The 26,170-nt window shown below is 39.9% G+C and overlaps 1 protein-coding gene across 2 annotated transcripts; it reads right to left on the bottom strand.

Moving 5' to 3' along the window:
* Positions 1–1,368: 1,368 nt before the first annotated feature.
* RRP15 (ribosomal RNA processing 15 homolog) lies at positions 1,369–25,485 on the bottom strand. Of its 2 annotated transcripts, XM_074168672.1 has the most exons (6): positions 25,326–25,401; positions 23,256–23,282; positions 22,454–22,728; positions 20,535–20,632; positions 19,525–19,726; positions 2,959–3,685 (listed from the first exon to the last, which is right to left on the bottom strand). In XM_074168672.1, the coding sequence occupies exons 1-6, from the start codon at positions 25,387–25,389 to the stop codon at positions 3,533–3,535; spliced, it is 819 nt and encodes a 272-aa protein (XP_074024773.1). In that variant the 5' UTR covers positions 25,390–25,401; the 3' UTR covers positions 2,959–3,532. The 2 variants fall into 2 exon arrangements, with proteins under 2 accessions (XP_074024774.1, XP_074024773.1); XM_074168673.1 differs by lacking the exon at positions 23,256–23,282 and having other exon boundaries at positions 1,369–3,685; positions 25,326–25,485.
* Between the last annotated feature and the right edge of the window lie 685 nt (positions 25,486–26,170).

Genomic DNA, 26,170 nt, shown 5'->3' with positions numbered 1-26,170 from the left:
TGAAGAAATCATTGAGCAATTTGCAGGGGCTGGAAGCAAACAACGTTGATGATTGCCCTGTGTGGATATTAACTATGCCAGGACTCATTTCATAAGAATGAGGAGTTTGTCATTTTAAGCTGTGCAGCCTGTTGTGTGCCAGATGACTTCTGCTTTCCTCTCTGGCGACAGCTACTAAGCCAGCTCTGAACAGATGCGGCTTTACAGACCACCTTCTTCTGGAAGAATTAGATAGTCAAAACACTTTTATGGCCTCCAAACAATTCATTTCTCTGTTTAAAACAAAACACATAAAGAAAAGCCCTTTGTCCACTAGGAAGCGGCAGGGGCGTCAGGCAGCAGCTTCCAGCTCTTTTGTTCTGCTCAACCTGTGAGCCCAGGAGAACCTGCCTCACAGCTGCAGAAGTGGGAGATCTTCCCTCTGTGTTTTAGCAGGGAAGAAAGGTGCCAAGCTGCAGTAGCATCAGGCACAACAAGGATATTCCACTCCTGAAACACTTCCCTAACAGCAGGCTGAAGAAAAGTAGGGAAAGATGGTATTTTTCTTTTTTTTTTTTTCCATAGGCCCACTCATGCTTTCCTTGCTGAAAAAAGTTAGCACAATTAACATGAAGGGAAATTAGACCAGAGGATAAGAGACATGGGGAAGAGCTGACCCTGTGCCTTCTCTTATTAAACAAAACTTTGTTGCTTTGCAATCCATAGAATATTAAACTCTACATACTCTGGAGTTGGCTTGAAGCCTAACAAAACTGGAACCACCCCATCTTTATTGGCTTTATATAGATAGGTACAGAAATATACAAAGTTGAGATGATTCATGGTCTCTGGAATGAAGGGCAGCGGCACAGCTTTGCTTAAGCAGAGATATTCATAGGAGCAGGCAAAACAGACCAAGTGCAGTGACGGCTGGGAAAAGCCACTGAGGTTGTTCTTGGTAGCTACCAAAAAGGAAGAACGTTACTGGAAAAGCGGGTAGGGCAACTGATCCCACAGCTGAAAGAGACGGGAAAGTGTCTGGGCTAAACAGGGTTTAGCTTTTCTTTTGAATTGCTGATGAATTAAAACAAAACTTGTGAAATGAATCAGCCACCAAAATGCCTAGATTTAAAATATACTGCTCCCACCTCTCTATAAGAGTCCTGAGCTTATTTCTCTTTTGCAGGTAGTTACCAATTTAAGGTATTCTAGGAGTTTCTCTCCATGTGACATAAGCAAAGGCAAGGTACAGTATCAGAATTAAGAAAATATCCAATATACATAAAAATCCGAGTATCATGCTTCTTAAAAAGGCAAGAAATGCTCTCCACTTATAGGCAAAAAGTACTGCTATGCATTCTAAATGAAATGGAAGCTCAAGACATTTTTAGCAATATCAATATATTCCATGTTGTTCTTAAATACACAAGTGACATTTCAGTGATTTAATCAAAACATTACTTCAAAAATGCACAAATGAAACTCATAAACACCCAAGTATTCTAGAAGTATTCTGAAAGTACTTTGAAATTTTTAATAATCACCTGAGGATGTTGTAGTTCCTAAGAGCAATTAGATTATTTTCCAAAAGTTTGATCTCAGACTGGTGATATCAAACAAGAGAACGACTGTACATTTAAGGGTCCTGATGCAGTTTTTCCACACAAAGCAACTGAACTCTGCAGAAAGAAGGCAATGTCAGATTAGACTATTACGCTGCTTCATAGATTCAAAATTCATTGTAGTAAACCTTTGTATTGCACTAGCAAAATGCCAGCTCTTCCTGAACAGCTGTACAGATGTCTAGCCTTCAGAAGCCGGGATAACCACGTCAAACTTCTGTGGTTTTGCCACTTGATATTTTGGGTGTATGCCTTCCTTTGTGATAATAAATATCAGGCCACAAACTAATGTTTTCTCAGATATCTAGTATGTTTGACACTCAAAACAGCTTGAAAATCTAAACATTTCTGCTGTTAGCTTTGAGATCTCCTCAAAGAATTATGCTACAATATATACCAGATGAATAGGCTAGGGATAACACAACCACTGCCAGTTGTTAGGATGGGTTTCTCTGCCATTTTGTATGTATATTTTTTATCCTGCAGTATCCACAAAGTTCAAACCCCTTCCCCTCCTCAATGCCTTCATTAGGAAAATCTAAATCCACTGTCCTACTACACGTTTCAATGCTGAAAACTGAAAATTTGAAAGTTGCTCCTAATCATATCTTGCACGTAAGCAGGTACAAAGAAAGGTTTGTAAGACATCTGTAGGAACAGTACTATGCATTTTAAGTATCAATTAATAGGCCCCAAGGCATTTTCTTCACATAGCAAATGGGGAAATGCGATAGCAAAGTTAAACAAACGACACAGCCAGTCTGGAACAGTGAAAGCAGCAGAATTCAACCCCAGCCTCTCATTTAGAACCCTTTAATCCCAATGTACTTCCTTCTGTATGCATATGCTTACACAAAATATATTGTTATTATGTGTGTTAGGTTCTGCGCATTCACAATGAAACAATTCGGAGAAATTGCTCTAGCTTAAACAAAGCCAATAGCATTATGCTGACAGACGTGTTCCAAAATTTGACAGTTACAGTACATCCCTAAGAGGAAGCGCTTTTTTGTTTTGCCCTTTACAGACCTGAGGAATTAGCATTATAGCGGACTAAACCCACAGGATGTATCTCGGAGGTTCGTCTCCGTACTGAAAAAGGCCAGAACACCAGAACTGCAAATGAAGCAACACTGAATACAATTTTATGCCGTATTGCTAGAAAAGCCCTCCCCTCCTTCAACAAAAACAATAGCACGATTGTCCTTTCCTCTCTTACCAGTCTCTGAGCTTATACAACTTCAGACTTGCAATGGAAAAAATATACATATATATATAAAAGCCAATCAGTAGGGTCAAGTCTCTCTTTTTACAGGTTTTTTTTTTGTTTGGTTGGTTTGTTTTTGTTTTTTTTTTTAATGTTTCCAGAGTTGTCTCCAATCAAACTAATTCTCCAAGACCAGAACTATCACATTAATGGTTACTTTTCTTTATTATCTACAAAACCTTTTCTGGCCAAAGTAGTAGAAACTCTATAGGAGCCTGATAACTTTACAATGTGACGGCACTTCTGTGTTTATTGTAAGCTATTTCTATTGCAAATTGCTAACAACTTTTCAAAGGGCAACACTGATTTGGAAACACAGACACACTAATACATCAATTGCCATGACTAATGTATAAACTTTTAATGACCTTGGCAAAATCTTTCTTTCATTGGGCAGGTTCCACTATTTTGACTGTACAAAATGTTTTGGAAATATGTTGAAAATCATAGATGTTTTGGAAAATATTTCAGGATTTCAGTATAATGAAGCTGTATTTAAAAGTTTGACATGAGGGAAAAAACACTCCAAAGTTGTGCAAGTCTTTTTTTTTTTTTTAAAAAAAAAGCTATATCCTCCAAGTGTTGTACATTCACAGAATGCTAACTTTTTATCCAAACAAGGTTAAGAAGATAAAACATTATCTTGAATGGTTTTCAGTTTCATTCAGTCACTGTCATCTTCTTGTTTCAGGCCACCTCCCTGTTCAATACCGCCCTCTCCATCGCTTTCCTTGTCCCAGTCTTTCATAGATGCTCCCATCATGAAGTCATCACGCAGTATATTCCATTCTGGCCCCTCTTCAGACTTTACTTCACCCTGAATATTTGAGGGGAGGAGAAGAGGGAACAGAGGAAGATGAGATGAATGTGAAAGGCAGTAAAAGACGGAAGCTGTTCATGCATCAGAGTGACACCTCTCACACACTTACAATTTGCAGCGTCAGACCTACCAAGGGCTAGCTCTTTATGCAAATGGTACACAGAAATATGCAAGACAATCATAAATGACTGGATGCTAATAAGCAAACTTGTTTTAACCAACTAATAAAATAAATATTGAAACAAACCAATTATTCCTCATGGATGAAACAGTCAACCCTGGGCATGGCTTCCTTTATTAAAATCTTTCTTGGCAATCAGAATGGATTCATGATATCATTTATTAACCCCCAGGTGCTGTTTCATTAGAACACTTCTTGGCACATCTCTAAAACACAAATATGGATTTAATAAAGGCTTAACCCCCCCCCCGATTTAATGTTTAACATATTCCGCAATACGTGAACCAAATCCCCTTTATGTGGATTATTACCTCACTACCTGAGCTTGTCATATGGTGCAAAGCTGCCTCTAAAAGAAACAAAGTTGATCTACACTCAGCAAGCCAACACCACCTTACTTCAAATTTCCTACCTCTTGAAAGTGGATAAACTGAGGCCACACTACACGGACTGGTGAAAAAGAAAAGTGTCAGGAGTGTAGTCTTAGGCTAGCACTGAAAACAGTGCTTACTTGCAGTTGTTCTAAGTGACAGACGGTATTTGGGTAGTGCAACAGCCCCATCCTGTGGCAGCAGTTTTAAAGAACAGCTTGAAGCCATTCCTACATTCTTACTGAAGGAAAATACTAAAAACTGTTCAATGTACTGAAGAAGTATTTCGGTGGTTTAAGCCTTAGTAGCAAAATACTTCTGATGAACAACATGGCTCAGGGTCCAAGCAGGCAAGCAAAAAATTTTCCTACCAAAGTGGAATCAGGGGCACAGAAAACTGTAATTTACTTTTGCAGGGTCTTTGCCACAAAGTTAATACTGGCATCTCAGGTGTTCTTCTCCCACTGCCCTGCTCAAAAGGACAGATCTCAACTGGCTCACCCTAGTTTAATTAACTACTGTCTCCTGATGCTGTACAGTGGATGGGAGCCACCGTTACAGCATCCTCTGCGGACGCAGATTTGCCTACTAGATACAAAACCCATAGTAATATGTATTAGTTGTATACTATGATGATACTACGTACAACCCATAGTATGATCGCTGTAGGCATTTGTTCATGTCACTTCTTTGTCGTGCATCTAGGAATATGCAGCACGTAGAACAACAGTATATTTAAACTGATGACTGTGCAATCTTTGGGAGAGAGCAGCAGACAGAATTTAATAGCAGGAGAAACGAGGAGTAGAGAATGCAGGTCCATCACTGTAAATCTAACACACCATATCAAACCAACAGAAGTTACTTCAGGGCAAAAAGTCTGCCAAACAAGATATGTATTTTTAATAGGTAACCAAAGCAGAAAAGCTAAATGTGACTTTTCCTGCAGTTCTTTTTGAAAGACTACTCTCACAAAAATAGGGTAACAAGACAACACTTGCCTTCCCAAAAGGAATCTCCTAGGGCCCAGGTCAAAAAAAGAGAAACTCTACAGCTGTTCCTCAAGATGTTTGCACTGTGTTTTGTTTTGGGCGTTTTGCCTTCACAGCTGCTCTCATTAATGCCGGCTCTTAAGAGTAACTCTCCCATCCCAACAATCCCCCTTTTCCCCAGGTTAGTGCCCCCTAACCACTTTCCATCCTTGCAGCGATTCATTTCAAATGCTATACCCAGTAAAGCCTGAGATCACCTCAGACAGGGTAATCAATTACCTGGAATTAAAGAGTTACAGATAAGGTAGGTCCCTAGGCAGACCTTACGATGTTCATGTGGGAATAATCTGTACTAATGCAAACACAAGTATTCTGTTCTGGGATGCAAGAAGAGGGTAGATTCCCCCCCCCTTTTAAGTGTATTTCAGTTGTTTTACACATTTACCGTTGCACAGCAGAGAAAGGTTGAAAAAGAGTACAAGAGTCCCCAAGTTTTTCCTTTTTTAATCTTAGATCTTTTATAAATCACTGTTTGAACATGCCACAGAGTAAAATTTGAAATACCTAAATGGAAGAATTCCATCTTCTTTACAAAATAATCCAATTTTTTTTTTTTTTTCCCCAATAATAATAAAGCGAAAAGAGATTCCATTTTTCCCCCAGATGTGCAGAACAGGGATTTTTGTTTTGTTTTTTTAAACAAGACAGCAGCAGTAGGTTATTGTCAGCAATGAAAATGAAAGGCTCAGGGTTTGAAAAGCCCAATGCTCAAATTCACCACAAGCTACTATTCAACAACTATTAGGCCTTATTTCTGGCTATGTCAAGGGAACAACAGAACAAAAGCAGGACCTCAACAAAAGAGGGATGCTGATCCTCCATAGCCTTACCCACTATGTAAGGAACTACAAAGGTCTGAATAGAATTTTACAACAAGCTGTAAGGAGAAAGACGGAGGTAGCATGCCTGTGCCTCAAAGATGAAGATTAAAACCTTGAAAGCAAATATTTAATCAATTTTAAGCATGCTCCCAAGTGAAGAAAAACCCACATTTACTATCTTCATTCCTAACTCATTTACTGCTCTATTTTCCCCTCAGAATAAAAACTCCCCTACTTGTGACACTATTGTATCACAAAACATTCCTGGAGCCTTAAGAAAATATGCAGCAAGACTATTTGTATAACTAACAATTAGTTCAACTGTAACATCACTTCCCAACTTGCTTTATGTAAGAATGTTAATACACTTGGGTTTTCAATGCCATAATCCGGTTTCATCTAAATAAACCAAAACTGATTCTTGGCATGTGCAAAATAAACCAGCTTTCATTCTGTACAACCGCTTTTGAACTTCCAGTCAGCTGTTCATCCACATCTCCCACATTTCACTACAACAATGAAGTCCCCTTTGAACATCCCCAAACGAAAACAAAGCAGGCTATATAAACATTAGTGTGTAATGCTACATAAAGTGGCTCCTTCGGTAAGGCAAGGAGTGAAAAATTCTGGTATTGCTTTTTGTCCTCTCCTTTTTTATATATATTTGAATGTTCTTTGCCTGAAGGTGTGGCAACCTATTTCAAAAGGTCTGAGAGGCAGCAGTTAGGAGTCACCATGGTAATGCACTTGTTACCACGAGCCGAAACAAGACAGACCAACATGCACAGTGTGGTTACCCTAGTGCAGACACTTATTTGCTGGGACAGACAGTCCAGTTGAAAAGAGATCATATAAATAACACCATCTTGCCTGCTTGGTGTGCCACCTAAGCTACCACAGCATTAGCTCAAGTTGGACACAAACAGAGCTCTGTAGTGGGGACATACTTCCCAAACTCATTTTGGTTTGAAGACATGTCCTCTAAAATCTGCACCAGGACAAGATGAAGGACTTCTCAGCCAAGTCCTAATAAAGCCACCCACCCACCCAACAACAAAGCTTAGGTCTCTCACCTAGAGCAAACAGTCATCCCTTGCAGGATCTGGGCTGGAATTGCCTCCTGGATGCTTTTGGAGGAATTGGTCTATGAAAACCTCATGGCATAAGCAGCAGCTATGTGATCAACATCAAGTTAGAAATCTCCCTGTTTTTGTTCATTTCTTTGCCCCTGCAAAAACTTGGAGCTGCGTATTTCGCTCTTGATAAATGACTTACAGCAAGAATCTCCAACTGAGACCTGCCAAACTCAATACTGGAGTTGTGGCAGACTGCACTGCCACTCAGGTGGGAGATCAATCCTCTCTACCCCTTCTGAAGTTGTCAGAAGCAGCAGCAGGAACTTGCACATAGCCGTTCCAGTCTGCAAACAAGCGCCTTGCCTCAAAGCCTGCTTCCTTTGAAAGCTTAAGGGAATTAAGTTCAGTCTAAGTCACAGAACACTGTCATTTTCATCTGCTGTTTTACTGTCACAGCAACATCCTAAAACCAGAACAGGAAAGTTTGCCAGAGCTTTTCAGAACCATACACATAAGCAAACCAAAGTCCAATGCTTACTGGTAACTAACAAGACATGTCTTGAAATCAGAGAGCACAGATTAAAGCCAGCATTTCACTCCGCTTCCCACCAGCTCACGTCACTTGAACGCACCCCAGTTTCTGCATCTGCAAAACAGCAAACGTACCTACACCACCACAGAGATTCCCCTACAGCCTGTGTCCACAGAATCACAGAATGGTATGGGGTTGAAAGGGACCTCTGGAGATCATCTAGTCCAACCCCCCTGACAAAGCAGGTCCACCTAGAGCAGGTTGCACAGGAACGTGTCCAGGTGGGTTTTGAATGTCTCCAGAGACGGAGATTCCACTACCTCTCTGGGCAGCCTGTTGCAGTGCTCTCCCACCCTCAAAGTAAAGAAGTTCCTCCTCATGTTTAGTTGGAACTTCTTATGTTCAAGTTTGTGCCCATTTCCTCTTGTCCTGTCACTGGGCACCCACTGAAAAAAAGGCTGGCCCCATCCTCTCAACACCCACCCCTTAAATATTTATAGGTGTTGATCAGATCCCCCCTCAGTCTTCTCTTCTCCAGACTAAAAAGACCCAAGTCCCTCAGCCTTTTCTCTATGCTCCAGGCCCCTAATCATCTTTGTAGCCTTCTGCTGTACTCTCTCCAGCAGTTGCCTGTCCTTCTTGAACTGGGGAGCCCGGAACTGGATACAGTACTCCAGATGGGGCCTCACCAGGGCAGGGTAGAGGGGGAGGATGACCTACCTCCCTTGACCTGCTGGCCACACTCTTCCTGATGCACCCAAGACGACAGTAACTGCAGAGTATTAAGAAATGAACATTTTTCAGACCTAGGAATTACAATCCGCACACTGGGCTCCCACGCTTTTGCACGGTGTACAAGATGAAATGCCAGAGCTTGCAGGGGCATCTCTCTTTACCATCACATACAATAAACGTTTATTTGTACCTGTCAGGGAAGGAATTTCTAACATAAATATCTCTCAAGCAACAAATTTAAGCCCTGAGAAAACAATTCTAACATATCTAATTCATTTGAACTGCCTCCCCAGGTTCCTCTGTTGTGCTCAATACAAACATCTAAGACCTTGAAACACAGGGCGGCTTTTTTCATGACAAAGTAGTTAAAAAGCGTAACTGCCAAAATGCATTCTTGGATACATCTGACAGTTACCTTCCCTGACAGCCTGCATCTTACTCCAAATAACTGCTGCTATTCTGCTTCTCATCCCCAAGCAAGTCAGTTTAAACCTAGCTCAAGAAAAAAACAGCACAGGCATATACCAAGTGTGTTAAACCTCAATTAAAAAAAAAAATTAAAAAAAAAAAATCACTTGGTAGAAGTTGGGGAGGAAATAGAAAATGATGAACAGCAGCATAATCATTTCTCCTAAATTCATTTTCAGGCATATCCAAGCTCACAGGCTTCCTCCAGGCTGGGAAGAAATAAAGAAAACTGCAGCTGAAGTACCTAAAGCAGAAATATAAGCAGAAAATAAAATGTAATGATTTTTAACAGAAAAATGATACTTGGGTTTAATCATCAGTGCTGCTTGCAACTTTATCAAATCTGAATTACAGTGAGATTTTGACTGTAAGAAAGGTTCCTATGTAAACCTGATCCCAAAAAGACAAAAAAAACACAGATCTGGAAACTGAAAATATATCCTGAACTACTGAGCTGAAGTCTCAACAGCAACTCACTCTGGGAAGCATTTTGGAGCTTGCAGAAGATGTAAGTGCACAAAAGAAGTCTATTCTGCTGCAGCATAATTCTGCACAACCATTTATTCCTTAGCATGAGAGTCAGTTAGTAACCATTTGTATCCTCTCTCTGAATGAGAAATTAGAACGACCGAAGTAAATTGCCTTCGTACATCTGAAATGACACTATAGTGCAGATATCAGCAGTGGCACAGGATTTTTACTCAGACCACAAGGTCTCCTGTGCACACCAGAATCTACACTGGCATTTCTAGTAAACAACTCTAAGAATTAAATTTTTTACAGTGTGTTTTGAAACCTGCTGTTCCTGCTCAAACTTCTCTGCAAGTAACGCACTGGAATTATTACTACAAGCACAACAAACACTGATTTTCCCTTTGAGTACAGCCAGAAGACCACCCAGAGCTTAATGACCTGCATGAGGAATCTCCCCATCCTCACATCCTCCTCTAGGGTTTACTACAACTGAGGATGTGTGAATGAGGAGGAATGCCTTGGGTTGGCACACAGAGGCTTAAACATATCCCTGCCTTAAAGGGGTCAGAACTGAATCAGACAGTTTCTAAAAACAAGCATTCATATGGACTTAAGCAAAGAAGAAAAATCATTAGCATTGTTATTAAATGACTTAAATGAAAGAGCTTTTGAGATAACAGATTTTCTCAGCCTTAGTTCACCAGAAATCTCATAAATCAGTATTTCTGTCAGAAAAAGCAAAAAAAATTTAAGAATTCAAGCATAACACAGGGCCCTTCTGCATATAGGATGCTCTGGACCCCTCAGCCTGTGCTGTGCTCCAGCTCCTATAGGAGCTGTCTCAGAAATCCTTCTGCTACACAAGGAATTTTAACACACGCTGTTGCAAGACAATGTCTGGCCATACTGGCATCAAGATTCCCTTAACACGTTTTAAAGAGATGATGAACAGCATGGGTATGCTACTCCCAGGAGCTCCTCACAGAAAATAAAAACTCATCAAATAAAAACTCACCCGAAAATAAGCCTCACTAACGAAACAATCTTATAGCTAAGTTACAACATAGGTACGACCCGTTACCTTTACCCATGCTAACAATTTCCCTTGTGGAATATATTCTGTAATTTGTAACTCATGTTATGTAAAATACAATGCAAAGTGACAATGTTCTAAATATCAAGTAATAACATCGCTGTCTTTCCAACCATCACTGGTTCCAAAACACTCCACTGACATAAAAAAGAAAAAAAGGTCCACCAGCAAGAATATTTAAGTAGGTACCAAATAAATATTAGCTCAAAGTACACTGCAAATTATTACAGAGAAGATACCTGGAAAGAGAGAAATAACACATGCACTATGTTAGTTTATCACGCAACACGAGGACAGAAAATTTCCAGACAGTATACTCTTTCAGTGTGCCATCACTGCTTGTTTTCAGTCATGTTTTTACCATCCTCATCTATGATTTTACCTTTTTATCTGCAGTGCCTGTTTATCAGCTGTTACACTACTGACAGTGAAATTACTGCCTACCATACTGCCCACTACCAGATCTCACTATTCAGCTGTTACTCCTACCCTTTCTTCATCTGTAATTTTCCACAGAGCTTTCATGTTTCATCTACTCGAACGTCAGGATCCTTAAAGCAAAGACCGCACAGCACCGAGATCAATTAATTCTTGAAAACAACTATGATCAAGACTTTTGTATTTTAAGCAACATGTTACAATTTCATTGCTTATCACACAAAAATTTGTATAGCAACTTATGGTATTCAAAGTAGTGGAATTCTGACTTGGAAAAGACAAGGCTGTCCACCAGAAAGAAGAGCTTTTCACTCTAGCTAATCATATGCCTCAGGTAGCGAGTCTGCAAAATATTTTTCATTTTGTACCAAAAAGCATATTATTTTATTACCAGGAGCAAAGTTATATGGATGACTCCTTACCAGATTCCATTGCTATTCCTAAAAGGAAAATAATGAACACAGAATTCTTCTGTTTAGATGGGATTCAAAATAAAGGAAGGAAGAATTTTTCTAGATACTTAGCATTTCAATCCTGAAAGAAATGCCACACAACTTCTCACAAGTGATAAAAAAAGACTTCCTCTCCATCAGCTGATCCTGCATTTCTTAATGTGTATTTCCTGCAGTAATGAAGACATTAAGGAGTTTAAAGATGCACAACATCCTTGTTGCAAGTTGTACAGTTCCCGAACCATCAAGTTGTACCCGGAAAATATGCAGCTACAGCAAGAGTGCCCAGTAAAGAACATACGGTCAAGTCTAAGGCCTTCAATGTTCCTCAGAAGTCGAGTACTAATGTCTTTCAAGAGTCTACTTTAGACAAACATCTTTGAGTCACAACAGATTTTTCTCAGATGTCACCCATTTATGCAAGAAACTTATGAACTCTCTCAGCTGGGTATCTAAAATTTTCTCCAGGTTTTTGTAAAAGCTTGCCTGCTGGTACAGTAAGGACACATGCAGACCCATAGCTGTTTGGAGTATTTTTTGATCCTTTTTTAGAATAAATTAGCAGCTTGCAGATTTTTGAATAATATGAATGTGACTCAGATTATTTCCTACAAATGATGCTGAAATCATCCACTGTTTTTCATTATGATTCAGCAAGAGGCATAACAGAGTGAATCCCAAAAGGTTGTCTCAAACAACAAGGGCTACAATAATGACCAAGTCCTTCACTTCCAGCACTTAAGAAATCATCTCACAGAGTAGCTGATGAGGAAGAAGTGGGGCTAATAAAAAGCCTCCTCTTCCTGACTCAGGATTTCCACTTATATTTGAGTTCCAAAACAAGCAGAGAGATCCAAAAAACTATGAGGCAGGAGGAGTAGGAAAAAAAAACCCCACAAAGAACTAGCTTTTGTGTATTTTTATTACTAAATATGAAATACTGAAGTTTTTATGACTACTAAGCAGCTTGTATGGCTAAACCTCCATACCCCCATTGCCCCTGCTTTTACTTAAATGGCTTTTGCAACATATCCTAAACATCTGCAAATCCAAGTCTCTTTGATTTTATATTCCTGTAATTTCCCCTCACACCGTAGTGGGCGAGTGGCAAACTCATTAAGGAACAGACCGTACCCCTCAACACTCCCAGGCTGCTTTCTAGAAGCAGTTTAAACCCAAAGAAGAATATGTAAACGGCCTGTGATCCAAATCCTTTATCTTAGCCATCTGGCTACCCTTTCTCTGCATTTCTGACCCTTCTGTCTCCTACATTTTTCTATGGGTTTTCCCAATGCCTGCAGGTGGAGAAGAAATGACACGGACCAGTGTCCAAGGTTCAGTAACAAACCAAAAAGAGATCAGATCTTTCCAAAACGACAGCTTCAGTATCATTTGTAATAAAGTAGGTTTAAAAAAAAAAAAGTATATATTCTAAGCTTTCAGTTATTTTCAGAAACACTCATTAAAAACTGGGCAGATTTTCCCAAAAACAACCACAAACCACCAAAACTGAATTCTGCAACCCTCTAACCACTGGAAGCTGGAAGCAGTTTGACCCACCACTCCTGAAGTCTACGAAGATAAACAGGTGAGTAGGTGCCCACGGAGTTCATTTATAATATACATCTGCTAGTTCAACACTCTGGAAATCAGAACATTTTATACCTTACCAAAACTCCAAAGTAATGGAATCACTTTTCAAGATAATTTCCAATAGAAAGGGCTTACACAGGGGAAACAAACTGGTTCAGATAGACAAGCTCCACCCAATCCTTCTTACTTCCAGACAACATTCTTTTGTAAAACTTTATGAAACATTTAGATACATTTTTCTTTAAGTACATTGCCCTGCCTATAACAGTTACAAAGCAAGCCAAAAGTGGAGAGCTGCTTTTATAAGGCTTCCAACTCAATTTCCCAGATAAAAGTCTACCAGGATTTGACTTTTTTGCTTTGTATACTTACAGGAAAGATTAAGAGAAGGTACATACCACAAGTGTTTCAAATGTGATTGTTTTAGACACAGTTTTACTGAAAAAAGTCTTGGAAGGTCTTCTGGGAAAACGGAATGCCATCATAGTATCCTGTGTGCTAATAATCAAATAGCAAGGCAAAGTTAGCCTCAAATATGACAGATGGACCTGTCTCAGTATTGCCTGACATTTCAATCAGAAATCTCTGTTTGCATTCACTTACAAAATTTGCCAAACTTCAACTGCTTCATGCTGAAGGATTTTGAGATGTTTCAACTAAAATCACTTCATCCCTTTTCACAGAAAGATGAACTTAAAATGTTGTCTATAGTGCTATGGAGGAAAGAGACATTTCCTACAGGCATCCATTAAAACCTTGCACCATTCATTCTTTTCGGACTTAAAAATCAGTTAAGAGTGTATTTTGGAACTGGGAACAGTCTCCCCAATCTGGCCCAGTTTTAAACATCTAGAGGACTGCTGTCCCCAAACCTGAGGTAGATATGATAGGTCTTTAGTATCCAAATTCTCATAAAATATCTGTCTTCACTGACCACTATACTATCTGCATCTTAGAAGACCATTAGAAGACTTAGAAGCATTAAACTGGACCATGCATGACTCATGATGACAAAAAGGGAACTGGTCTTTCTGTGGTAGCAGTTGTCAGGGCTGCTCTTGCATTAGCCACCAGGATGCCGGGCTGTGTGCTGGGCCCTTGGGTGCAGGGGGAAAGAACCCGTCAGGAACATAAAGCACGAAGAGGACCGAAAAAAAGAGCTTGATGGAAACAGAACACAAAATCACAATCTTTTTCCCTCCCTGACTTCTGATCAAGTATCTTAAAAAAAAAAAAAAAAAAAAAAGAGAGAGAAGAAAGGGAATACACAAATACACATGTAAATATTGACAAAGACCTACATTCCCATGTTAAGACAGATGTGTGTTACCAGGCATGGCAACAGATCGGGAACTGAGCTTGTAGATCTCAAAAACCTAACCCTGCTGACAACCCGAACTGGGTAAGTCAATACATCTTCCTGTAAACAGATTTAAAGTAAAAACATCACCATCAAACAACTTCTACTACTGCACAACAACCCTTCACCTTAAATAACATAAGCAATTCGGGATATAGCAGGCTGCACTGCATTTAACCCTAAGGATAAAAATCAGAGTACAGCATATAATTAAGTAATTAGCAACGTTTTGGTACAAAACCAAAAAACTACATTAAAAGCATCAGCTCCAAACATATACAAGGTGACCTTCAAGAAAGTATACACACATTTGGGGAAAAAAGATATAAATGCATGATTTATAAAGGCATGCAAATTAAAAGTTTCTGTGCATGTAATGGGAAGACATTTATTAAAATTGGGAAAACACATCTACTCTGGCTGCAGCTGAACTAAATTAATACTTGGCTGCCCCCTCAATTCTGCTGGAATACACACACGCCTGGTTACTCCTTCAATTAGTTCTGTAAAACACAACAGCTGTAGTAATAAACTTCTGCTACTCTGCAATGTCATTATCACCTAAGAAAAAAGGTTTCCTTTTAAGATTAAAAGAGGTGTTGATACACCTTACCAAATTTCTAGAAGTAGTCTATGCCTTCATCCACACTTCAGAAACAATTTCCTACAGCTGGCTGAAACAATTGTTCAGACTACTGTCCTTCCGGACAGGTATATGGATGAAAATAATCTTTCTTTCTTCCACTGTGGAAACTGTGGAAAAAAAAGCAGAATAACATGCCAATGGCCAGTACTTATGCAGCTGCAAGAAAAAGAAGGCAGTCACTCTCACAGGTTTTAAACAGATCTAATTTTTAAGCTGGAAAGCAGATTTATATCCCCATATAACTTGAAAAATAAAAGTCACCATGCCACTTCGTGTGCCTCAGCAAGAACAGCAGTCAAAGCTGGAAGTGTAGTACTCCTTCTGCCCTTAAACAATCTTCAAACTACTGCTTAAAATTAAAATATTTATGAATATTAGAAGTCTTGTGAACAAAAGAAAAATCTATAGTAAACTTGACTCCAATTACGTGTTTATAAAGTACTTACCAAACACTAAAAGCATTTATAAAGTACGCTTCAGGCAGAAGGAACTCTTCTGGAAAAGCATTTTATTTCAAGTCACATATAAGCAATAGCAGGTATGAAATAGCACCTGTACTTTTCTCCGCTTATCTTCCTTCCCATCAATAAATTATTTTAGAATAGGTACTACTTTGAGACCAATACATCAATTTTTTCGAGATGTCATCACAACACAGGAAGCAAATTGTACCTCCAAGTCATGTAGTCAGCACAGATTACCTTGCAGAATTTAGATCAAGGTTGCTGAAGTAGACCAGGAAATCCTGCTCTCACTTCCACCACTGAAATGCTCTGCAACAGATCTGGTTTAAGAAAACTTAAAAATTGAAGCAAACACAGGTGATTCAGAAAACCATGCTAAAAAGACCTAATCAAAAATTAAAGGTTTATGAGTGCAGATTACGCTTGTCACAAAGAATATTTGTAACTTTCATGCCCGTTATTTATACATCACTAGAAAATGTTTTACTACCCAGTAATGCTTTACGGGGAGTAGCATAACTGACAAGCAAAAAGTCAAGACAAGAGCTTCTGGTACTGAATGACCCTGTTGTAACTGACACACAGCGAGGGAGATGAGTTGAGGGTGCTCTGGGGAACGTTAACTCTGAATTTCTTTGTTTACTTACAATTAAGATTTCAAGACCCCATGTAATTCATTACATCAGTCAACGCATCTGTGCAACTCTAAGAGATCAGAAACTTCACTCAATCCTGAAAGCAAAGGCACCTCCCAAACCCACAATGCCAAGAGCACCCAGAAAATTCTTACGGACCTAAAGGTACTGCCACTACCTATTTCTGTGTTTCTTCTATACACATAAAGATGACTTCGGCCTCTAGCGCTACAAAGACAGCATCTCTGATATGTACCTTTTTTAAACCTGTAGTTTAATAATGTTTCTTATGGTATCTTACAGGTAGGAAGCTGCAAGATACAACCAACACATACTGAAATTAAAATCTGCTCTGTTAGGACTGCGTTGAACAAGACTGAAAGCTCTCATATTTCCCAATAAATGCTTCCCCCCAAAACCTAAAACATCCAAACAACAAACAAGCAGGATTTAAAAAAAAAAAAAAAAAAAAGATAACATTTTTCTTCTGCATTGCAAGGCTTTCGGATAAGGTGGTGAGGGGAAAGAAATTAGACGATCTTACCCAGAGGCAAGCATCACGTACAATACCTTGGAAAAAAACAGGGAAAAATATTACACAAGTCAGCTGGCTCAGCAAGGATTAAGAAATATCTTGATAAACAGCTAATGATACGAAAGGCAAAGCTTTTGGCCCCAGCTCAGAAAAGTAATTACTCCCACCAGAGTACACAGAACCCCAAGAAGGGCTTCAGTTTCACATGGCACAGGAAAATTTTCACAGCCTTACAATCTTTCTTTCATAGCTACATTGGGTGGGTGTACACCAAGTAATATTAAGGCCAATGGTTAAAAGTATGCAAGACTATAAACAACGTTCTCACAGGGCAGAGGTGACCTGTCCTTCCCATCAATGCATTAAGCTGATGGAAATAGAGAACAAACTTTAAGTGGCTGGGCTACTGTGACATCCCGCTGCTACAGATGGGTCTTTACAGAACATTTAACTGCTTTTTCTCACACATACATATACCTGACTAAATAGCCAACCACAACAGAGCTTTATAAGGGGTTTCTTCAACAACCCCTGGCATTTTGAAGAAGCCACCGCACTTTGAGAAATCCAGCAACAAATTTTGCATCCAAAAACCACCGTAAAGTAAGAAAAAGCATTTGCCCATTCTCACAAATATATTCAAGGTTTGAGTCAAGGTTTGCTTTCACTGGGAAAACTTATTCTGCTATTTTTCCTGCTGACTGCTTGTTTTATGTGGGTGGGGTAGAGTTTTTATTGTTCTGGACTGCATTTTAATTGATGGCAGAGTGCCTGAAGTTTGGGATTGACATCTCCTCCATTGTTTTTGTTGAGATAAATAAATGTATTTCCCTCCTCTTTTTTAAAAATGAAATACATGGCATATTCTCAACTTCTAAAAACAAGGCAAGCTGCTACAAAAAAACCTTCAGAAACAAATACACAAAAGCTTTCAGATGGCACAAGCAATTTGCCAAACTCCTGCTGCAAGGAATTCACCACCCAAAAGCCTCATCCCTGCTTACTACCCTCTGAAAAACCCTCAAAGACCAAGCAGCAGAGATATGACTGTGGAGGCCAGCAGTACTATTCAGTGGCTAAACGTCTGTGTAATTCTGAGGAGACTGAAGATCAGATATTGGCCTCAACCTCAAGCATCAACAGCTACAAGGATGGGAGCCTACTAAATGGGTAAGATACGTTCTCAAGAGAAAATAAGGCAAATTAAGAACAGCTTGAAAAGGAGTTATAAAAAAGTTTGGTTCAGTACTGAATGGAGAGTCACTGAAGGAAATGCAACATGGGAGTGAGTGAAGAGGTGGTCTATCCAGGAAGACATGCCTATTCGAAAAGAAACAACCATAAACCAACAAAAAACCCACCCCTTTCCCCAAACCTACAAGCATCACCTTGTATTAATGAAAAACTCCAAAAGCTGAAGGTTTTGTTCACAAGCAACGTGAAAGCAGCACCTATATCAATACTCAAAACCAACACTAACCAGTCAGCATCTAAAGCACCTCCAGAGCACTTTAATGGAAATATGCTATTACTGATGCTGCCAAAATAAGACTTTTTTTATAGTATAGAAACATTCGCCATCTGTTTTCTGACCCAGTAATTAGAAAATTGCCCTGCTACAACCTGATGCAAAGAAAAAAAGGGTCCTAGGGTTTTTCTCAGCTATTGATTCAATGCCTACTACAATAGTACTTGGCACTGCTATCACTCCAATGTTCTTCTGCTATTCCAGGGGAGAAGGAAAAAAAAAAAAAAAAGAACCACACGCACGCACGACCCCACCCAAACAAGCAAGCTGGAGTTCTTTAAGGAGAAATAAAGTGTCAGCACCAAGCTAAATTGTTCTCATTATCCAAGGAATTTAAAAAATACTTTAATATTACACTTGCATGAAAATTGTATGAGCTCTTCATGCCAGGCAGTGTTTCAGCATGCTCCCCAAGTGCACACAATCAAAAAACATATGACAAACTGTTGTCTCCCAACTGATTAAAGTATTTCTTCCTGGCACAGAAAAGCAGTTAGTTAACTGCTGTAAGTCTGGGTCAACAGAAGTATTCCACCCACTACCAAGCACAAAGTTCAAACCTGAACACAAATACACTTCAAAAACATGCAGCTGCTGAAATATGAGAAAGAGTATGTCTGAGCAACTGATTATCAACCCTGAGCTACTTGATGAATTGAAAGAACTGATACAGAGTTGGACAAGTCCAACTACACTGTGTCTCTCTTGAGCACCTTTGGAAAAAGTGGAATGTGCTACAATACTTCTTTCCAAAACATCGTACCAGCAATAAAGCCACATCAGACTACCACACCCACAAAACTAGGGAAAGAAAAGCCTACATATAATGTTTAGTATGTCTTAGTTTCTTTCTATTGTAGTAATGACTTGTATGGCAAAGCCCTTCAGTTCCAGATACCATAATCATCCAGAGGAAGCGAGTTTGAAATGCCCAAAACTATGGGTACACACTATGAGCACAGTCTAACATACCATGTAAGATGAAGAGACCCTGTGCCTTTACAATTTTAAAGAGCTGATAACCACTATTGGTCAAATTCTAAATGTCACAACTCACCAAAATCTAGCAATTTGTTCCATGGTTGATGCAAAATCCAAGATGAAATTCATTTTTTTGTATTCTTTTTTTAAACACACAACTACACCAAGTTACTTGTATACAAGACTTGACGTCTTACCAAAAGAGCTTCCACTGTTTTGTACTTTGATACTCAAAAGACAGGGAAACCAGGCTACGAGCAGCTTGCTCCATTCCTAAGTAGTTTCAAAAAAAAAACCCAGGTACTCGGATCACAGCTGTTTTGAAGAACAGGCACATTAATATTCAGTAGTTATACTTCGAAGGTATCTTGTATGCATTTTTTCTCCCAGAAAAAGCCTACCTGTTTACTTTTTGTGGCCTTTCCCGCAGGATTCTTCCTCCCGTTAGCACCCTCCATGTTTCTTAAAACATTGATGAAATCTTTCTTTGAAACAGATGACAGCAGTTTAGCACGTCGCCTCTCAGAGCTCCCACCTCTCTTCATCTTCTCATCAATGTTCTTTTGGTGCGTCCTGACAGCATTAAATAATTGTACAACACCTCTGGGATGGGGAAAAAAACAACACAACAAAACAAAGTTTTTAACTCAAGTTCCTTTTATAGAAATGAACCCTTTACCGAAGCAACTAATCAGTGCAGATGCTGGATGACCTCTAGCTCCTCCAAAGGGTTACTTCAAACCTCAATTCAGGTAAGAAGTAACATCTACTTCCAATTTTCACTCTTCCTTCATACTTATTGCTAGGAACCAGTAACAAAAACCCCACAAATAACTATTCAGACCCTGAAGTAAGCATGGTAACAGTGCAAGAACATATCTCATCCCCATAAGCATGTTACTTGTCCTACAATCAGCTACTAAATTCCTCATGCAAGATTTTAAGAGCGGCTGAAGTACAGGGACAAGACAGAGGTATGAGTAAGGAGACAGATACAGACAGCACATCAAGTTCTGCAACATTAAACTACTGCAACATAGAACAGGCAACTGAACAGATGTCGATCTGGTGAATTCTCTGCAGACAAGGAAGAAACAGAGTAGCAGAAACAAGTGTTCCGCGTTTTTAAAGCATTACATTAACAAATTGAGGGGATCCAACGAAGCATTTCTATTAAGCAAACATTACATTCCCATCTAAATTTTTGCTCTTCCATAAAGCTTCTGAAATTTTTCATTGAACTTGACACTGTACAATGCAGACCTGTATATAAATCACTCGGCTCCTGCTAGTCACTTCTTAAGAGTTCAATCTGATAGGAAACAGATTACCTGTGCAGGTCTTTTCTTCCCCTTTTCCTCCTTTTTTCGATACAAATATATTTAAGCAAAGCATTCAGAAAAACTCGTACCTTGTGGCAGTTCTCTGAAGATTTCTTTCCGTGTCTCGGTCTTTGACAACATCTGGCTTCACTCGGCACATCATTTCCCACTCCCGCTTTTTATCAAGCTGCATTATAAATATTGTTATGTGAAACGACATGGAACATTTGAAAATCCAGTATAGATTATGTAGCAAGAGGAGAAAACCAGACAAATCAATGAATCTCGGTGTGGTTTGAGGTTAAGGGGTGCTCCAATATGGGACTGGGCAACGGGTCTGAGAAAAGTCTCTTGCACGGACGCACTCTGACTCAAGACAAGGAAAAGGAATCTAGAAATACTCAAATCCTTTCACACTGGCTTCTACGGACAAGGAAACTATTCAAAGACAGCTTTCAACACCGAGACTTCACAAGCTGATCACAGAGAAATTTACACATAATAAAATCTTGGGTCTATTAAGATAAGCATGTTGCATTTTGAGCCTTGGGAATTTGACTTCCCTCGATGAGTTAATCACGGTACAGCTCTGTGACCGACAGTGATGCACAACAAAGACTACAACTGGCAGAACTCAAACACCAGGAAAAGCAGCAAGTGCTCACCAGAGAACAACTCCTGTGCACACCACTTATTTTTGCCCTTTTTTTGAGGTGCTCTGTTTCAAAACCAGACTGACCTGCTTTCCCATTACCAGGGACCGCAACGCCACCAGCTTTTTTTCTGCTGCAACAGGAGAATGCTGTATTTCCCCAGCCTCAGCTTCAGGTAGTGAAATATCTTTTTTCCCCTTTTACCACTTTAAAAGTGTTCTAGGCCTGGTGGTGTTGCATTAAGTCTGTTTTATGCAAGAAGTCTCTCGTGGAATTTCAGAGTCCTTATTTTATAATTCCAGGAAGACTACTACAAATTTGTGAGTTTATGACCATGTTTTGGCCCTTTATCAAAAGAACTGCCCTATTCTAGCTTCCATCAGCAATAAATTAATAGAAGGCAAACTGTTCTCAAGTTTTTATAAGGGTAAACAAGTCAGTTTGGGGACCTGCAGCCCACTTCTGCTTTGCAGTACTCCCACATATTTATGGAATGAGAACAGGTATTTAGGACAACCATAACCGAGCAGATGCTGGACTGAATCTCTCTACTGAAGAGGCAGGCCAAAGCCTAAGCACAGCACGTCCCAGACTGTCAGGTGAATCACCTGGATATCCCACTGAAATAGAACTGGCAAGATGAGACATTAGAACTACTAATGTATTTTTACCCTGAAGGTAAATCAATCACAGGCTGGAATTAAAAGTTCCACTGAAGACACACAAACAAATGACTAAATTGCCAACATCAGTTTTGTTTTCTTCATAACAGTTTCAGGACCAGAAGCAATTTATGGCACAGACACTGTAATAGAAAACTCCTACCAGGAAAATCATTGAGGGGAGCAAATAATGATTCACGACCACGTCAATGATTACTGCAATCTCAACCTAGAGGCCTTTGATTTTGGGAGTCACAGCAGAATTTAAATGAAAGCAGTTTTCTTCTCTTTCTCCCTCCCACTTTTGATGAGAACTATTTCAACTTTTAATGCCAACAAAGTGAATTATACTCCAAATTAACAATAGCAATTAGAAAACTAAGCTTAAAGCAGCTGTTTTTACCCTCTCAATAGCAAAACCATCTTAAGTGGATAGACTGGAACAGTCCTGCTGCCAAAGATCAGCCTACCTGATGGCCCAAAAAAAAAACAGTAAGGGAAAAACCTCTACAGCAAGACATTAAAAAAATCTGGAAGCAAAAATTCTGAAGCTACTTGAGGTAACTGTGGAGAAGAGATTCCAAAACTGAGACACACTCAACTGAGCACTCACCCAAATACCCACTGAGGAGATCTTCTATGTATCCCCATCTGACTGTGACTGCAAAATGAAATACTGTGTTTTTTTCTCACCTTCATCCTCTTCTCCAGCCTTTCTTGTTTTTCCCTTTCTCTCTCCTTCTCCAGTTTTTTATTCTTGGCCAAAATGGTGGACTTATTTTGTGGAATCTTTTTGTTGAGCACTTTTGCCATGGCGTCTGCCCAGCCTGCACCTGGGTCAGCTTTGGAGCTTGTTGCCTCTTCAACCACATTGCCAAGGGCAGCGGTTTCATCTTCATCATCACCATCCAGCGCTTCACCTCCTGAAGAGTAGCTGTCTTCTGGAAGACCTGAGCTTAGCTCAGAATCTAGGGGTTAAAAAAAGGAACAAAAAAATGTACCAGGAGTTCTGTTTCTCATAAGGATCTATCACGCATAATTTGCTCTGTATGTAAATGTTACCCGAGTTCAGGGCCACGTACTACTTGCTGTTACTATTAATTGCTCAAGCAGGCATATACCACCATAGTGAATTTATTAGAAAGTAGCCAATGCAAGTGCTGGCTCATCTCAGTGATGATTTAAAGTGATTTAAGAGGTTAGGTAGAAGGGAAAAGGCAGCCTTGGGAATTTATTATTAGATTAATGAATATTTTGTTGCTTAGGAGTGGCAAGTTTTGGGAAAAAACTGTATTTTCCAGCTCAAAAATTGTAATTTATAGAGGCATATACACACACACATATGTGTGTGTACACACTTATATACAAACCGCAACAGTGACATCTAGTGCTTAAATGCAAACAGCCACATGGATTAAATTGAAGGTAGGAAAGCATTTTTTATATGAGAGCAAAACCTGCTCAAGGAAAATAATGCCAGCAAAAATACGATTACCTAAGCATAATGAACACAGAGGGGAGGCTGTTCAAAAGAAACAAGAGGCACTGAGCTTTTCTGGTAAAAGTAACTGCTCAAATTCTTGATACACAAATAAAACACCCCAAAATTCAACTTTCCTTACCCTATGCCCCCTTCAAAACAGAAAAGAAGGAAATAAAGTTAAAATACTGAAGTCTGGAATCAAGCAACAGCAAGACAGAACAGCCAACTAGGTGGCAAATAAAATATGTGAAGAATCTACCACTTCCCTCATTAGTCTGTTCCATGCGTCAAATAGCAAAAATGAAGGCTTTAACTGTGCAGATGATTAACTAGAATGAAATGGGCTGCAAGTTCAGAGTGTGCTAAAATATGTTTGGTTATTTTGAGTGGACACGCTTTATCACATAATCAAGAGCAGAGCTTACAAGTGTCCTGCCACTATTAACTACCATTCCACTAATATTTGTGCTACCCAAAATTTTTAAATTAATTATCTCATATACAACTTTCAAGGCCACAAATCAACTGCTGGGCAGAAGGGAGCTGTTTTCTGACACCTTCACAGTCCCACCAGCAAGGTGACAATTTCCCACCAACTTTGAGATACTGACTGCTTTTCATCCATCTATCACTCTCACTGAGCCAAGTGCTTTACTTTGCAAGCACTACTATATCCCATAAACTACCTTCATCAACCAAATCATTAAGAGAATGAAGTCAGGACTGCTTCACAAGATCTGTTCTCTGTAAAACCATGCAGAAAGCTATTAGTGATATCCCCTATTAATTGCCTATTTAATTACTTAACAAACATAAACATACACTCTGTTGCCAGACTAACTCATTACTCTGCCTTCTCCATGTGCCTAAAACCACACGTAGCAGCAAAACAGTGGCATTAACCAATTTAAAACAAAGCCTCTAACACCCAGGCATGTTTATAGGCTCAAAGACCATTTAGCTATCATCACGGAAAGAAGCAAGATTATATGCTTACATCACAAACGTGGAAGAGAAATACTTACAGAATACGTGCTCATTATCTATATCAGTATGATGTTTGCTGCCACCAAGGTGAACACAGTGTTGTGTCACACTTCACACAGGATAAATTATCCTTGTTTTTTTTTTCCAACAGTCCTTACTATACATTAGAAATTTAAAAGTGGCAAATTTGTTCAACACATTCAGAAACTAGTAAAGGCATCCTTTTTATGATGTCAGTATGTCTCCATATCCTGATTTCCAAGTTAAAAAAAAATAATTCAAACCATTGCATATAAAGAAGTAGGTGCATCACCACATTCCTATGAGTAAAACAATTTATCAAGTTTTCACCTCTAAGCCTTGCTCGAATACTGCTATCTGGTTTCTAAACAAGGAATCAACCCCTACTTGTGATTTTATACATACAAATGCTAACAGCTACCAGAAGTCCAAACCTGAATGCCACGCACTGCTTACGACAAAATTCCACCACTAGCCATAAAAAACAGGTTATAAAAAGGAAAATTGCAAAAGCATGTCTGAAGTCTCCTTTACACAATATTTTCTGCCAATAAAACAGGAAAACTCTGGATTATACCAACAACATTTTGCTTTCAACAATTACAGAAATATGAACAAGGCTTCAACAACCAGGTATGACTTATTCTTTAATACAACAGAGGTCCTGTCAACATCATGAGATAAAGCAGAAATATTTCAAAGTAATTTAAATTAGATTAACTCTATCAGAAGTAAGACTTGGGGCTCTGTTCTGAATTGCAAAGACTGAAGCCTGGCATAGATTTAATATGAGAAGTCCTAACTGTGTGTACAAGGCAAACACGCATATACATACTTTATTCTTCTAAACTTGCTCAGTGACCTAGGAGAGGACACACACAGTTTAAGACAGAAATCATTCAGAGATGAGCACTGAAAGCAGCTCCCACACAACGCTTCCCCTTGGGTTCAGCGGGCCGTACGGGCCACGGCGGGGGCCGGGGAGGCCTTCGACGCCCGTCCGAGCAGAGAAAGACCCAAACCCCTACCCACTCCCACCCTTCCCGCTCCCGTTGGGGAAGGGGAGCCCGTTACCGCTGTCCGCCTCCTCGCCCACCGCAGCCCCGCGTACACGTGCGCCCCGCACGGCAGCCGCCATCTTCCCCGGGGTCCGCGCAGTATCGTCTTCCGGCCCGGCTCCCACACCCGGAATCTGCGTTCCGGCTCCAAAGGTTCCGGGCAGGCGAGCTTGTGGCGGCGGCGGCGGCATCCTCCGGGCCTGAGGAGGCGCTGAGGCAACTGGGCAAACCTGGCAGGGTCTGCTGGGGTTTTTTCACTGAGAAAGTGACAAAAATGAAAAAAATAAACAAAGTGGAGAGGTCTTCCAAGGTTTCTCCTCTCCCTCAGGCCCGGGGAGGTCCGTGGATCTTCAGCAGCTCTTCCAGCAGTGGGCAAGGCCCAGCGAGACCCTGATGGTCTCCCCTACCCCGGCCTTCAGAGATGCCATTTGAGGTCACCACCACCCTGACATGTCCTTGCGCTTCAGTACACAGAGAAGAGCTCAAAGCCAGCAAAGCTCAGGCTCGTTATTCTCTGCTGATTACCCTCTTCCACCTTTGGGAGCCTCTGAACTTAGCTGTGATAAATTGGTGTTGTGTCTACTGCAGGTTGCATAGTGGGAAGAAGAATTTGGAAGCCTACCTTCACCATGCTGATATCCCAAAGAAAACTTGGGTCAATGCTCAAAAGGAGGGCAGTTTTTTAACATGGGGAGGAATGAAAAACTGAATTTCTCCTCTGTTGGCATTTCAGTCAAATTAAAAAAAAAAACAACCCAGAACAACAAAACCCCACAAAAAAACAAAACAAAAGAACCAACCCAAACCCCAAACATTTCATAGAATCATGGACTAGTTTAGGTTGGAAGGGACCTTAAAGAT

The sequence above is a fragment of the Numenius arquata genome, chromosome 2, assembly GCF_964106895.1.
Source record: "Numenius arquata chromosome 2, bNumArq3.hap1.1, whole genome shotgun sequence".
Taxonomy (NCBI): Eukaryota; Metazoa; Chordata; class Aves; order Charadriiformes; family Scolopacidae; genus Numenius; species Numenius arquata.
The sequence above is the reverse complement of the archived record's forward strand: the minus strand, read 5'-3'. Positions and strand labels throughout refer to the sequence as shown.

What these genes read in the sequence shown, in the direction of transcription:
- RRP15 (XM_074168672.1), bottom strand. Translation starts at nt 25,389, where the DNA reads ATGGCGGCTGCCGTGCGGGGCGCACGTGTACGCGGGGCTGCGGTGGGC. An exon ending in GGGCGAGGAGGCGGACAGCG is followed by an intron (nt 23,283 to 25,325) that starts GTAACGGGCTCC and finishes TCTTTTGAACAG; the next exon opens with CCTCCCCTCTGTGTTCATTA. An exon ending in GGCTGGAGAAGAGGATGAAG is followed by an intron (nt 20,633 to 22,453) that starts GTGAGAAAAAAA and finishes TTTATAATGCAG; the next exon opens with CTTGATAAAAAGCGGGAGTG.